We start from the raw sequence: 13,237 nt of genomic DNA, 5'->3' as shown, positions 1-13,237 counted from the left end.
AACACATGATAATAAATAAATAAATATGTATATATGTTATTCACGCACGCACGTACGCATGCATGTACATATTTTCGTTTCAGAGTTAAAAATTGAAAATCAAACATTTTTTTTATTTTATAATATCCAATGACCAAAAGAGACACGCACCCGGTTTTATGTATTTATTTTATTCCTACGACAGAAAATCGAATATAGCACGGGACAAAAATGGAAAAACGGCTCGTCTATTTATTTTTGGATTCCCGGAAGTTGTCCCGACAGCATTTCTCGTACTGACCAGAAGCAACGATTTCCATTCCACAGTGAGCCAAGCAGTCATCATGAGGCGTCGCCAGGTGGCGCTAGTGTGCAAAGTGCCGATCAACATACAGACGAAGAAGGCTGGCTCTCATTAGTGCACGTGACGTGAGGCCTGCCGGTGATTTGGAACAGGTGTGCAGAACGGCATTCGTCGAGTGCAGCGCACAGGTGCGGCAAGATGGCGATCGACCACTTGGCGTTTTCTCGGGTAAGTGAGCACACGAGGAAATGTTTGTCTTTTTTTGGCCGTTTCTCACAATGCCATTTTGTTTGTTGTAGGATTTGGACACTTGAGGCACGCAACTTCGTTTGAACAAGCAGAAGCAAAAGATTGGCTTGGATTGGTGCACGTGACGTGAGGCCTGCCGGTGATTTGGAACAGGTGTGCAGAAGGGGAATCGTCAAGTGCAGCGCACGGGTGCGGCAAGATGGCGACCGGCCGCTTGGCGTTTTCTCAGGTAAGTGAGCACACGAGCAAATGTTTGTCGTTTTTTGGCCGTTTGGCCAATGACATTTTGTTTGTAGAAGGATTTGCACACTTGAGGCACGCAACAGCGTTTGAGGTTTGAGCACAGCAATCTCAATTCACTTCCGGTTGCTTGATTTAGCACATTGTCCTCTTTGTTTGTTTTGCTCTGATTTAAAATGATTTTGGTTTGTTTTAATGCTGGCCAGCTTTTTTTTTTCTTTTTGTTTGTTTCATTGTTGTCAGTGACAATGCCTTTGTACTCGGCAATTGAACTGTAATGGTTCTTTGTTTAACTAATTAGTTGGGGGTTTTATTGAATATGGTGCATTTTCTTTCAGGTGGTATGAATGTTTTGCAAACTTGTGATTGTGGTTTTGTGTACCCTTTCACGCCAATTGTCACGAATTTTCATTTAAACCCTTTCCGCTACAAATTTTTCGAAAATCCCGACTGTATTCTTCCGCTGCCGGTTAAAAAAAACCCAAAAGAAACCTTTTGCAAGCATTCATTTCTCCGGTTTCCTGTCGGAGGGGACACTTCATCCGATTTGGACGGCAAAGCTAACCTCATGCCATGCTGTAATTTTGGACTGCAAACCTGAGGTAAGTTGTGCTAAAATGAAAACATGAATGGTCTTAATGTGTACCTGTGCCGATGACAAGTATCTTGCAATACATTTCGCGGATTCGGTTAGATGCTAATTAACTGTCGTCAACCACAAATGGATTTTGGCAGCAAACACTCACATGTATTTTCTTTGGAAACTGTCGCTCTAGCTAGTATCTGAAATTATTACAACATTCGCATGTTCAGTTATAAATGTAATTTCTGTTGATTGTTTGCAGAACTAAATATGAAGGCAGGGCTCCTTCAATACAAAGCAAGCAGGTGGACCTCAGACCAGGTGAAAATGTGTGTGAAGTTTGAGCTTGTTTGACATTTATGGATGGAACTGTGTACAAGTTGATTCCATCTTGTCTAAACTGATTTCTTTTTTTTTTTTTTTGTCTTAGTCCAATTGGAAAGGGACAGGCTGTCCAAATGTGCAAACTTCATCGATGTCTCAACAGCAACTGTTTTGTGAGCTGAAGTGAAATGTTCACTGTCTACACTGAAAGGTTGCTCCAACTGAGCGGGAGGAAAAGCTTTTTATTTTTTTTTTTCCTTCAAACAAATGTAAGCGTCAAGGAGCTAATGTGCAGTGTGGTGGGTTTAGGGTGCACTTTGTCATAGTGATCAACACTAAAACGTTGATCTTTTTTGTACGTTTACTGTGAACATGCAAGTTGAGTTTGTTCTCAAACCTGTAATTGTTGTACTGTACCCAGCGTTTTCTGTTGGGTTATGTTGCAAGGTGGCGTTGGAGTGGGATGAGCGAGAGGCACCAAGATCCACCAGACGAGGGTGAGAAAACCAACAAAGACACAAATGACATGCGTGTGAAATGCAAAATATATATTTCAATTGCAGTGTGAAGACCAGAAATGCACAAAAAAAAGGGTTTGCAGGGTCAAAGAGGAGCCTGATGAATGGAAAAGCTGAGCAGAGGTAACAAAGCACATGGCAATTTGATAAGCGCGGGGCACAACTACAATGTTTTTTTTGTTTTTGTTTTGGTTGCAGGGCCCGGATGAAGAGGAGCAGTTCCACAAATGAAGCATCAAGCGTTACACATGAGTATGATCTGTCCAAGGGTTGCCTGTAAATGTTGAACTTGAGTGGGCAGAGTAATGAGCTTTGTGGTTTGCCTTGGTTGCGTTGTTGCTGTTGCCGATTGATCGATCTTAGAAAGGTCTGAAGGACAATGTTTTTGAGTAGATGGTTGGACACGTGTCTGTAAGGTTGAGTGCTCTTTGGCAAGGAATCTTGGAGTTATTTGGCTTGTCTGGATCCAGAGCAGCTTTTTGTTGTTTGAGGAGGGCGATTGGCAAGCTGGCATGCACAGTGTAGGCAGGCGTTGTACAAGTCTGAAAAATGTTATGTGCATCACTAAATATGAAAGTATGTTTCAGGGTCGGGGCGGTGAGCAGAAACGAGAGGCCCTGGACCCAGGGTAAGGAGCACCTCGACAACTGAAGTGACCGTACATAACCAATATTTGTTTTCTTCCTTTTTGCGGTTGTGGCTGGCGGACGAGTCGCATGGTTCAAAAGTCAGGTAAGGAAAGTCTACAAATGCCATTCAGTCAGACAAGTGTCGGGCTTAGCAATGTGGCCCAAACATGCCCATTTTTGTGACTGTCCAGCTGAGTCGCGGCTAAGCCCCAGTCGCCACCTACCACTGCTGGAGCGCCTCCCTCTGCGCCGCCCTCGCCCGATCGCCCACTTGAACCTTCAGCAGATCTTCGGCTGTGCGGGTCATGTCTTGGCTTGTTTTGCGTCATATTTTTCCCTTTCAGTCATGTTTCCCCCCCGCCCCCTTGTTGATGACTTGCAGGGCAGCAGTGGAGTGGGACGGCCCGAGAGGCAGCAAGAATGGCCGGACGAGGGAAATCATGCGCACGCAATGAAGTGAGCAGCACGCAACTAATAGCAGCTTATGCATTTGGCAGGCTGGGACAAAAAGACACGCGAGTGAGGGTAACAGGCTCAGTCGACACTCTAATCAAATAAGCAAGTGACATACAACTAGGCTAATCAGTTTTATTTCTGACGCTTTTGCTGTGCGGATTCTGCAGCCGTAATCGGGACAAAGTCTGAGGTGGACCTCATCCGCAAGAGGTGTCGCTCTGGTCTCTTCTGCGTCGACAGACCCAGCGAGCGAGCAAGCCAGCCAGCCAGCCATGTCCTGAGGAAAAACGGCTTCCCTGAAAGCGCTGGCCTGTCGTGTTGAATTCTTGTGAAATGCTGTTTGAGTTGACCTTGTGTGTCTGTTGCCGCCTGCTCATCCGGGAAGGGGTTCCGTCCTCCGTCTTTGCTCACTTCACAAGGTGGTGGTGTCACGAACCTTGGTCCACTGTGGGTTTGCTTGAGGGGCTCCGCGAATGCACTTGACGTGTCGTTGCAGGATGGAGAAGAAGCTCGGGACGGAGCCCACCGCGTCCGGTGGATGCACATAAAAGTGCAAATGTGTGCTTCTGGAAGAGGAGCCGGATGGAAGGAAAGGCCCGGCCAAAGGGGTACTTGAGAGGTCTTGCTAGTTTGTGTTGTAGGGCTGATTTGTCAAGAAGTGACTGGCGGCGGATGAGGCTGATGGGACACGAAGCCATTGAACAAGTACGTACACCCCTAACATTGGGAATTGTGGTCCAAAAGTCATGGGTCCCACCTGTCCTGCTTGTCCAACCTCATTCCCCTTTGTGTTTACTTCCTGCACGTTGTGGGATGGGCAGAGAGGCCGGCACCAGGCAGCATCCGACAGACGAGGGCAAGCCACAAAGGAGACGTTGCAATCAAAGACGAAATTGCCGCTCCCCGTTTTGGTTCTGATGCTTTGGCCGTGTGGATTCTGCAGCGAGTGTCTGGGACAAGAGCCGAGCTGACGCCTTTCCTCTCAGGAAATGGAGTCTCGTTTTGTATTGAGGTAACACCGTAGAATACCACATTGTGCGAAATGCTGCCCCCTTGGCAGCCTGGCCGTCCTGGAAGGGGATTGGTCCCTCACTACAAATGCGCTGGACTTGTTGCAGGGTGGAGAAGGAGCCAGATGGGTCAAAAGTCAGCTTGATGTGTCCGCCTTGCATTGGCCAGAGGTGAGCCTGCAGTTGACATGAACCTTAATAAGAATTTTGCCATGATTTGTTGTATGATTCATATTCCCCCCCTTCTGCTTAAAGCTGATTCCTCAGCAGCAGTGGAGTGGGATTGTGCAAAGGACCACCACTCAAGCAGCCAATCAGGTGACAAACGCACACCTGCTTGTACTGACTGTTTTGCAGGATGAACAATGTGCCAGATGGGGCTAACCCGCAATGAAATGAACTTGTGACGTCCAACTACAGTATATCCTCTGTTGATGTTGCAGCAGCAGGGTGCTGAAGCCGCTCGGTATGAGAGCCACCTGGGAGAACCACAACCGGGTCAAAATCAAAGTTACTGTGCCAAAAGTAAAACTGTTCGTTTATGTGCTTGTTTAGCAACTGTGGAAGAGGAGCTGAATGCAAGGCTGGACCAAAGTAACAAAACGCATGGCAAATCTAGAACCAAGTGGCACACAATGCCAACCTCCCTCTCTCTTCGCAGGGCTCAGAAGGCCATTGATGTGATGAAAAAGAGGAACGAAGGCTTCAAGATGAACAGCTTGGCTCTTGAGGTAAGTGTCAAAGTCGTACACGTTGACATGATGTCAAGGCCTGTTACGTTCTTTCTTCTTATTAGCGTTCCCCAACGCGAGGTGCAGACGCTACGGTACTTGGAGGGCAAAGCGTCAACAATAGGGAGTATGTTTTTCCTTATGCCCCTTGGTGTGTTTGTCTCCTTTCTGTCACTAACTCACTGGGTGTGCACTGACTAACACTAACAGCATTTTGTACTGAGCCGTGTGAAGGCAACAATGATTTGTTGGAGTAGCTTGTTCTCTAAAATATTGTTTTGACATGTTTGTATCTTCTTTTGTCTGAAGCGACATGTAAAGCTTCCTTTTTGTATGTTCTGAAAGTGCTTTTGTATTTGAATTAAAATTGTGAATTGGATAAACCCCTTGAGATGAACCATCTCATTTTAGAGGGGTCTAACAATGTCGTGTCAATCGGTCTTTTTGTGTGTCTGTTGTCCTTTAACAATGCAGTCTGTTGACTGCGTTTCCACTGACCCTCAACCCTGTTTGCCAATTGAGCCAAAGTCAGTAAATGAGTTTGCAGCGATGAAATGTAAAATCTAGGATGGTAATTATTGCATGTTTCGTTGAACGTTGTGACACCACCTTTGTGAGCGCTCGTTACGTATGTGACATGTTGATATATAAGCATATCATAGCACCGTTAACAATACAAAGTGACACGGTCAGACCCGAATCTTCTTTGCTAGTTGGCAGTCACTGAATACGTTTGGAATGCTCCAAAGAGCATCAACTGTTTGTGTAAAAGCAATTAATAGAAAACACGTTGCCAAGCAACTGCCTCCCAATCTTTGCACCCCAACCACAGGTCCACAATCCCCCGTGTATGGGGAAAAAAAATGAATGTAAAGTAAGGCGTTTTTGGGGGTGGAAAAAAAAAAATGCACACAACTATTGGGGTTTGTTTTTGCAGTTGTGCATGGTGGAGAAGGAGCCAGATGGGTCAAAAGTCGGTCGGGTATGTCCGGCCCGCATCGTCCTAATTGGCCATCGGAGAGCCTGCAGTTGGCATGAAATTTTATGTTCTTGGCCATGTTTAGTTGACATTTTTAAGTATGATTCATATTTTCCCCCTTCTGCTTTAGACTGTTACTCAGCAGCAGTGGAGTGGGATGGTGCAAAGGACCACCACTCAAGCAGCCAATCAGGTGACAAACGCACACCTGCCTGTACTGACTGTTTTGCAGGATGAACAATGTGCTGGATGAGGCTTACCCACAATGAAATGAGCTTGTGACGTCCAACTACAGTATATCCTCTGTTGCAGCAGCAGGGTCCAGAAGCCGCTTGGTATGAGAGTCACCTGGGAGAACCACAACAGGGTCAGAAGTATGTGTCAAAATCAAAGTGACTGTCCCAAAAGTGAAGGCTGGAACAAGGTAACAAAATGCATGGCAAATATAGAAGCAAGTGGCACTCAATGTAACCCCCCCCCCCACCATCCCTCTCTTCGCAGGGCTCAGAAGGCCATCGGTGTGATGGAAAAAGAGGAACGAAGGATGCAAGATGAACAGCTCGGATCTTGAGGTGAGCATCAAAGTTGTACACGTTAACATGGATGTCAAGGCCTGTTATGTTCTTTCTTCTTGGTAGCGTTCCCCAACGAGAGGTGCAGACGCTACGGTACTTGGAGGGCAAAGTGTCAACAATAGGGAGAGTATGTTTTTCTTCTTCCACTTGGTGTGTTTGTCTCCTCTCTGTCACTAACTCACTGGGTGTGCACTGACTAACACTAACAGCAATTTGTACTGAGCCGTGTGTCAAGGCAACAATTTGTTGGAGTAACTTGTTCTCTGAAATACTGTTTTGACATGTTTGTATTTTCTTTTGTCTGAAGCGGCAAGCTTCCTTTTTGTATTAAATGAATGAATGAATTAAAATTGGATAAACCCCTTGAGATGAGCCATCTAATTTTAGAGGGGTCTAACAATGTCGTGTCAATTGATCTTTTTGTGTGTCTGTTGTCTGTCATCCTTTAACAATGCAGTCTGGTTTTGGCTCAGTCAGGTGACTGCGTTTCGACTGACCCTCAACCCTGTTTGCCAATTGAGCTTAAGTCAATAAATGAGTTTGCAGCGATGAAATATAAAATCTGGGATGGTAATTATTGCATGTTTCGTTGAACCTTGTGATACCACCTATGTTAGCGCTCGTTACGTATGTGACATGTTGATATACGAGCATATCATAGTGCCGCTAACAATACAAAGTGACACGGTCAGACCCGAATCATCTTTGCTAGTTGGCAGTCACTGAATACGTTTGGACTGCTCAAATAAAAGAGCATCAACTGTTTGTGTAAAAATAAATCATAGAAAACACGTTGCCAAGCAACTGCCTCCTGATCTTTTCACCCCAACCACAGGTCCGCAACCCCCCGTGTATAGAAAAAAAAAAAAACGACCATGTAAAGTAAGGAGTTTTTTGGGGGGGGGGGAAAGACCATGTATAGTCAGGGTATAGTAAGGTATTTTTTAGTGAAAGGTGTTTTTATTTCCAAAAATGAGGTAAGATGTTTTTATTTTGAAAAACTGGGTAAGGGTATAGAGTAAGGTGTTTTTTTTTAAAAGATGACCATGTATACATCAAAAAGTAAACACTCACTATGTGAGCGTATATTCAAATGCATTGGACTTACAACTGTGGTTCGGTTTACTTGCATACAATGCACAGACCTATGTGAGGCTTGAACCCACAACCTCTGATTCACAAACCATGTCACTTGCCTCTGAGCTGGCTGGGACCTGAAGGTTATTGTGTCTCCTCGTCCATATATCTTCAACAATCTGCCTTCCAGACCGTAAGAAGAGGACCAAAGGATTTTATGCTCCAGTACTGCAGTGGTTGAAGAAAGAGTGTGGCAGAATGTGGATCCTTAAAAATTAGAACAAACTCATATACTAAAGAACCCTAATCCTGTTAACGTTACAAACACATACTGCATCGTGGAGAGAATGACACTGTTCAGGTGGCACAGTTATTTGGTTAAGGTTAGTTACATACATTGCACAGTTATTTGGTTAGGGTTAGTTGCATACATCACATGGAAACACATGATATGATATTGTGGGGTTTGAACCCTGGATCTCAGGTGGACAAACCCAACATCTTCCCTCTCAGCCAGCTCGTACCTGAGAGTGAAAGCCTTTCGTTGTCCATATATCTTCACCAATGGGGCACGTGTGCATGGAAAAGACAAAAGCTCACGTCGCGCAGTTGCCTTTGCTCCTCCTGTGGCCTGTTAGTCACTGATGCGGATTGGAGATCTAACATACCTGGGTTCAAATCCAGACACATCCCTGACAAAAGTTAGCCCAGGCTGGGCAGTCTTGGATGGGTAGGCCGGGCCAGCACAGGACAGTGTGAGCGGAACAGGACAGGGGCGTCTAGCTGTTTTCAGGTAGGAAAAGTGAATGGTTCGATCCAGGGTCCTCAGGTGTACAAAGCTGTCAGTCTAACCTCTCAGCCAGCCAAGCATCATAAAGCCAAGCTGCTCCATGTCCATGTATCTTTAATGGGACGTTTGTCAGCTTGAAAAAGACAAAAGCGCAGGTGGCGCTGTTCCCTTCACTCCTCCAGTGGACTGGTGGTCAGTAATGTGGATTGGAGGCCTTGACGTACCTGGGTTCGAATCCAGACACATCCCTTACAAAAGCTAGCTCAGGCTAGGCAGGTTCGGATGGGTAGGCCGGACAATCACAGGACATGAGCGTGCAGCTGTTTTCAGCTGGAAAAAGTGAGTGGCACAACTGAGAGTCGAACTAGGGTCATCAGGTGTACAAAGCGATGGGTCTAACCTCTCAGCCAGCTAAGATACCTAAAGCTTAGCTGTTCCTTGTCCATGTATCTTTAATGGGACATTAGTCGGCTTGAAAAAGACAAAAGCGCAGGTGGCGCTGTCCCCTTCACTCCTCTCGTGGCCTGGTGGTCAGTAATGTGGATTGGAGACCTAACGTACCTGGGTTCGAATCCAGACACATCCGTTACAAAAGCTAGCTCAGGCTAGGCAGGCTCGGATGGGTAGGCCGGACAATCACAGGACATGAGCGTGCAGCTGTTTTCAGCTGGAAAAAGTGAGTGGCACAACTGAGAGTCGAACTAGGGTCATCAGGTGTACAAAGCGATGGGTCTAACCTCTCAGCCAGCTAAGATACCTAAAGCTTAGCTGTTCCTTGTCCATGTATCTTTAATGGGACGTTAGTCGGCTTGAAAAAGACAAAAGCGCAGGTGGCGCTGTCCCCTTCACTCCTCTCGTGGCCTGGTGGTCAGTAATGTGGATTGGAGACCTAACGTACCTGGGTTCGAATCCAGACACATCCCTAACAAAAGCTAGCTCAGGCTAGGCAGGCTCGGATTGGTAGGCCGGACAATCACAGGACAGTGTGAGTGGGACAAAGACAACACAGTGTGAACAGGCAGAAGGGACAGAGCAGGAAATGTAGGGGGAGGGTTGTGGCAGGCAGGATAGGGGGGAGGAGCAGCATGGCAGGCAGGACAGACCAAGAAGGCAAGATAGGGGGTAGGAGCATGGCAGGTAGGAGCGAGCGAGAAGGCAGGACACAGCGGAGGAGCGTGGCAAGCAGGACAGGGCGAGAAGGCAGGTAGGACAGTGCGAGAAGCCAGGCAGGATAGGTGGGAGAAGCATGGTAAGGAGGAGCCTGGCAGGGTAGAGTGAGAAGGAAGGTAGGACAGTGCAAGAAGCCAGGCAGGATAGGTGGGTGAAGCATAGCAAGAAGGTATGGAGGAGCCTGGCAGGGTAGAGTGAGAAGGAAGGAAGGGAGGACAGTGCAAGAAGCCAGGCAGGATAGGTGGGAGCAGCATAGCAAGAAGGTGAGGAGGAGCCTGGCAGGACAGAGAGAGGAGGAAGGGTGGAGGGAGAAGCCAGGCAGAATAGAGTGAGAAGGTGGGTAGGACAGTGCAAGAAGTGAGGTGGGATAAGTGGAAGAACTGTAGCAAGAAAGTGGTAGGTGGTAGAAGAAGGCATGGGTAAGCCAGTAGAGCAATTTCACTAGTTAGATGCAGGTTTTGTTATCTGACCAGCAATTCTGTTCACTCCAAGTCCCTAAACTTCAAGTCCCAGAACTCCATACCCTGCCTACCACAGTCCTCCCCCCTAGCCTGCCAGGCTCCTCCCTGCCTTCTTGCTCTATCCTGCCTGCCACGCTCCTCCCCCCCTAGCCTGCCAGGCTCATCCTCTCTGACTTCTTGCTCTGTCCTGCTGCTCCCTCCTAGCCTGCCAGGCTCCTCCCTGCCTTCTTGCTCTGTCCTGCCTGCCACGCTCCTCCCCCCTAGCCTGCCAGGCTCATCCTCTCACTCTGTCCTGCCTGCCACGCTCCTCCCTCCTAGCCTGCCAGGCTCCTCCTCCCTGCCTTCTCGCTCTGTCCTGCCTGCCACGCTCCTCCCTCCTAGCCTGCCAGGCTCCTCCTCCCTGCCTTCTCACTCTGTCCTGCCTGCCATGCTGCTCCCCCCTAGCCTGCCATGCTCCTCCCCCCTATCCTGCCTTCTCGCTCTGTCCTGCCTGCCATGCTCCTACCCCCTATCTTGCCTTCTTGGTCTGTCCTGCCTGCCATGCTGCTCCTCCACCCCCTATCCTGCCTGCCACAACCCTCCCCCTACATTTCCTGCTCTGTCCCTTCTGCCTGTTCACACTGTGTTGTCTTTGTCCCACTCACACTGTCCTGTGATTGTCCGGCCTACCAATCCGAGCCTGCCTAGCCTGAGCTAGCTTTTGTTAGGGATGTGTCTGGATTCGAACCCAGGTACGTTAGGTCTCCAATCCACATTACTGACCACCAGGCCACGAGAGGAGTGAAGTGGACAGCGCCACCTGCGCTTTTGTCTTTTTCAAGCCGACTAACGTCCCATTAATGATACATAGACAAGGAACAGCTAAGCTTTAGGAATCTTAGCTGGCTGAGAGGTTAGACCCGTCGCTTTGTACACCTGAGGACCCTAGTTCGACTCTCTGTTGTGCCACTCACTTTTTCCAGCTGCACGCTCATGTCCTGTGATTGTCCGGCCTACCCATCCGAGCCCGCCTAGCCTGAGCTAGCTTTTGAAAGGGATGTGTCTGGATTCGAACCCAGGTACGTTAGGTCTCCAATCCACATTACTGACCACCAGGCCACGGGAGGAGTGAAGGGGACAGCGCCACCTGCGCTTTTGTCTTTTTCAAGCCGACTAACGTCCCATTAAAGATAAATCGACAAGGAACAGCTAAGCGTTAGGATTCTCAGCTGGCTGAGAGGTTAGACCCATCGCCTTGTACACCTGAGGACCCTAGATCAACTCTCAGTTGTGCCACTCACTTTTTCCAGCTGAAAACAGCTGCACGCTCATATCCTGTGATTGTCCGGCCTACCCATCCGAGCCTGCCTAGCCTGAGCTAGCTTTTGTAAGGGATGTGCCTGGATTCGAACCCAGGTACATTAGGTCTCCAATCCACATTACTGACCACCAGGCCACGGGAGGAGTGAAGGGGACAGCGCCACCTGCGCTTTTGTCTTTTTCAAGCCGACTAACGTCCCATTAAAGATAAATCGACAAGGAACAGCTAAGCTTTAGGATTCTCAGCTGGCTGAGAGGTTAGACCCATCGCCTTGTACACCTGAGGACCCTAGTTCAACTCTCAGTTGTGCCACGCACTTTTTCCAGCTGAAAACAGCTGCACGCTCATGTCCTGTGATTGTCCGGCCTACCCATCCGAGCCTGCCTAGCCTGAGCTAGCTTTTGTAAGGGATGTGTCTGGATTCGAACCCAGATACGTTAGGACTCCAATCCACATTACTGACCACCAGCCCACGAGACGAGTGAAGGGGACAGCGCCACCTGCGCTTTTGTCTTTTCCATACACACGTGCCCCATTGGTAAAGATATATGGACAACGAAAGGCTTTCACTCTCAGGTACGAGCTGGCTGAGAGGGAAGATGTTGGGTTTGTCCACCTGAGATCCAGGGTTCAAACCCCACAATATCATATCATGTGTTTCCATGTGATGTATGCAACTAACCCTAACCAAATAACTGTGCAATGTATGTAACTAACCCTAACCAAATAACTGTGCCATGTACACAACTCACCTGAACAGTGTCATTCTCTCCATGATGCAGTATGTGTTTGTAATGTTAACAGGATTAGGGTTCTTTAGTATGTGAGTTTGTTCTAATTTCTAAGCTTTTGAGGATCCACATTCTGCCACACTCTTTCTTCAACCACTGCAGGACTGGAGCAGAAAATCCTTTGGTCCTCTTCTTACGGTCTGGAAGGCAGATTGTTGAAGATATATGGACGAGGAGACACAATAACCTTCAGGTCCCAGCCAGCTCAGAGGCAAGTGACATGGTTTGTGAATCAGAGGTTGTGGGTTCAAGCCTCACATAGGTCTGTGCATTGTATGCAAGTAAACCAAACCACAGATGTAAGTCCAATGCATTGGCGTAGACACTCACATAGTGAGTGTTTACTTTTTGATGTATACGTGGTCATCTTTTTTGAAAAAAAACACCTTACCCCAACCTCATTTTTTGCAAGAAAAAAATACACCTTACTATATACCCTTACCTAATTTTTCAAAAAAAATGGCCTTATGAAAAAATTGCATTAATATACCCTTTCCCCCTTTTTTTCCATACAAAAAACACCTTACTATACTCTTACTATACATGGTCCTTTTCCCCCCAAAAAACTCCTTACTATACATGCACCACACCCCACCCCACTCGCCTTACTTTACACGGTCGTTTTTTTTTTTTCTCCATATACAGGGGGGGTTGCGGACCTGTGGTTGGGGTGAAAAGATTGGGAGGCAGTTTCTTGGCAACATGTTTTCTATGAATTGTTTTTACACAAACAGTTGATGCTCTTTTATTTGAGCAGTCCAAACGTATTCAGTGACTGCCAACTAGCAAAGAAGATTCGGGTCTGACCGTGTCACTTTGTACTGTTAGCAGTGCTATGATATGCTTATATATCAACATATCACATACGTAACGAGCACTCACAAAGGTGGTGTCACAACGTTCAACGAAACATGCAATAATTACCACGCCAGATTTTACATTTCATCGCTCTCAACTCATTTACTGACTTTAGCTCAATTGGCAAACAGGGTTGAGGGTCAGTCGAACCGCAGTCACCAGACTGCATTGTTAAAGGACAACAGACACACAAAAAGATCGATTGACACGACA

The 13,237-nt window shown here is 47.3% G+C and overlaps 1 protein-coding gene and 1 long non-coding RNA gene across 3 annotated transcripts; both read left to right on the top strand.

Moving 5' to 3' along the window:
* The first annotated feature begins 378 nt into the window (after positions 1 to 378).
* On the top strand, positions 379 to 4,250 carry LOC147129284 (uncharacterized). 2 transcript variants are annotated; one of them, XR_015082641.1, is made up of 10 exons: positions 379 to 511; positions 583 to 1,374; positions 1,618 to 1,676; positions 1,786 to 2,176; positions 2,243 to 2,320; positions 2,396 to 2,929; positions 3,018 to 3,122; positions 3,209 to 3,345; positions 3,450 to 3,987; positions 4,104 to 4,250. It is a non-coding gene; the product is annotated as an uncharacterized LOC147129284 (long non-coding RNA). The 2 variants fall into 2 exon arrangements; XR_015082640.1 differs by having other exon boundaries at positions 3,209 to 3,351.
* LOC147129283 (uncharacterized) lies at positions 3,780 to 7,005 on the top strand. Its single transcript, XM_086017511.1, has 13 exons — positions 3,780 to 3,816; positions 4,104 to 4,294; positions 4,401 to 4,463; positions 4,548 to 4,610; positions 4,736 to 4,758; positions 4,848 to 4,886; positions 4,951 to 5,023; positions 5,089 to 5,150; positions 5,961 to 6,005; positions 6,133 to 6,195; positions 6,315 to 6,426; positions 6,504 to 6,574; positions 6,641 to 7,005. The coding sequence occupies exons 1-12, from the start codon at positions 3,780 to 3,782 to the stop codon at positions 6,555 to 6,557; spliced, it is 825 nt and encodes a 274-aa protein (XP_085873637.1). The 3' UTR covers positions 6,558 to 6,574; positions 6,641 to 7,005.
* Positions 7,006 to 13,237: the final 6,232 nt, after the last annotated feature.

The sequence above is a fragment of the Filicampus tigris genome, chromosome 19 (assembly GCF_054856515.1).
Source record: "Filicampus tigris isolate MCC_2025a chromosome 19, RoL_Ftig_1.0, whole genome shotgun sequence".
Lineage (NCBI taxonomy): Eukaryota > Metazoa > Chordata > Actinopteri > Syngnathiformes > Syngnathidae > Filicampus > Filicampus tigris.
Note: the sequence above shows the minus strand (reverse complement) of the source record. Positions and strands in the feature narration are given on the sequence as shown.

What these genes read in the sequence shown, in the direction of transcription:
- LOC147129283 (XM_086017511.1), top strand. Translation starts at nt 3,780, where the DNA reads ATGGAGAAGAAGCTCGGGACGGAGCCCACCGCGTCCG. An exon ending in GAGTCTCGTTTTGTATTGAG is followed by an intron (nt 4,295 to 4,400) that starts GTAACACCGTAG and finishes GACTTGTTGCAG; the next exon opens with GGTGGAGAAGGAGCCAGATG. An exon ending in CCACTCAAGCAGCCAATCAG is followed by an intron (nt 4,611 to 4,735) that starts GTGACAAACGCA and finishes TTGATGTTGCAG; the next exon opens with CAGCAGGGTGCTGAAGCCGC.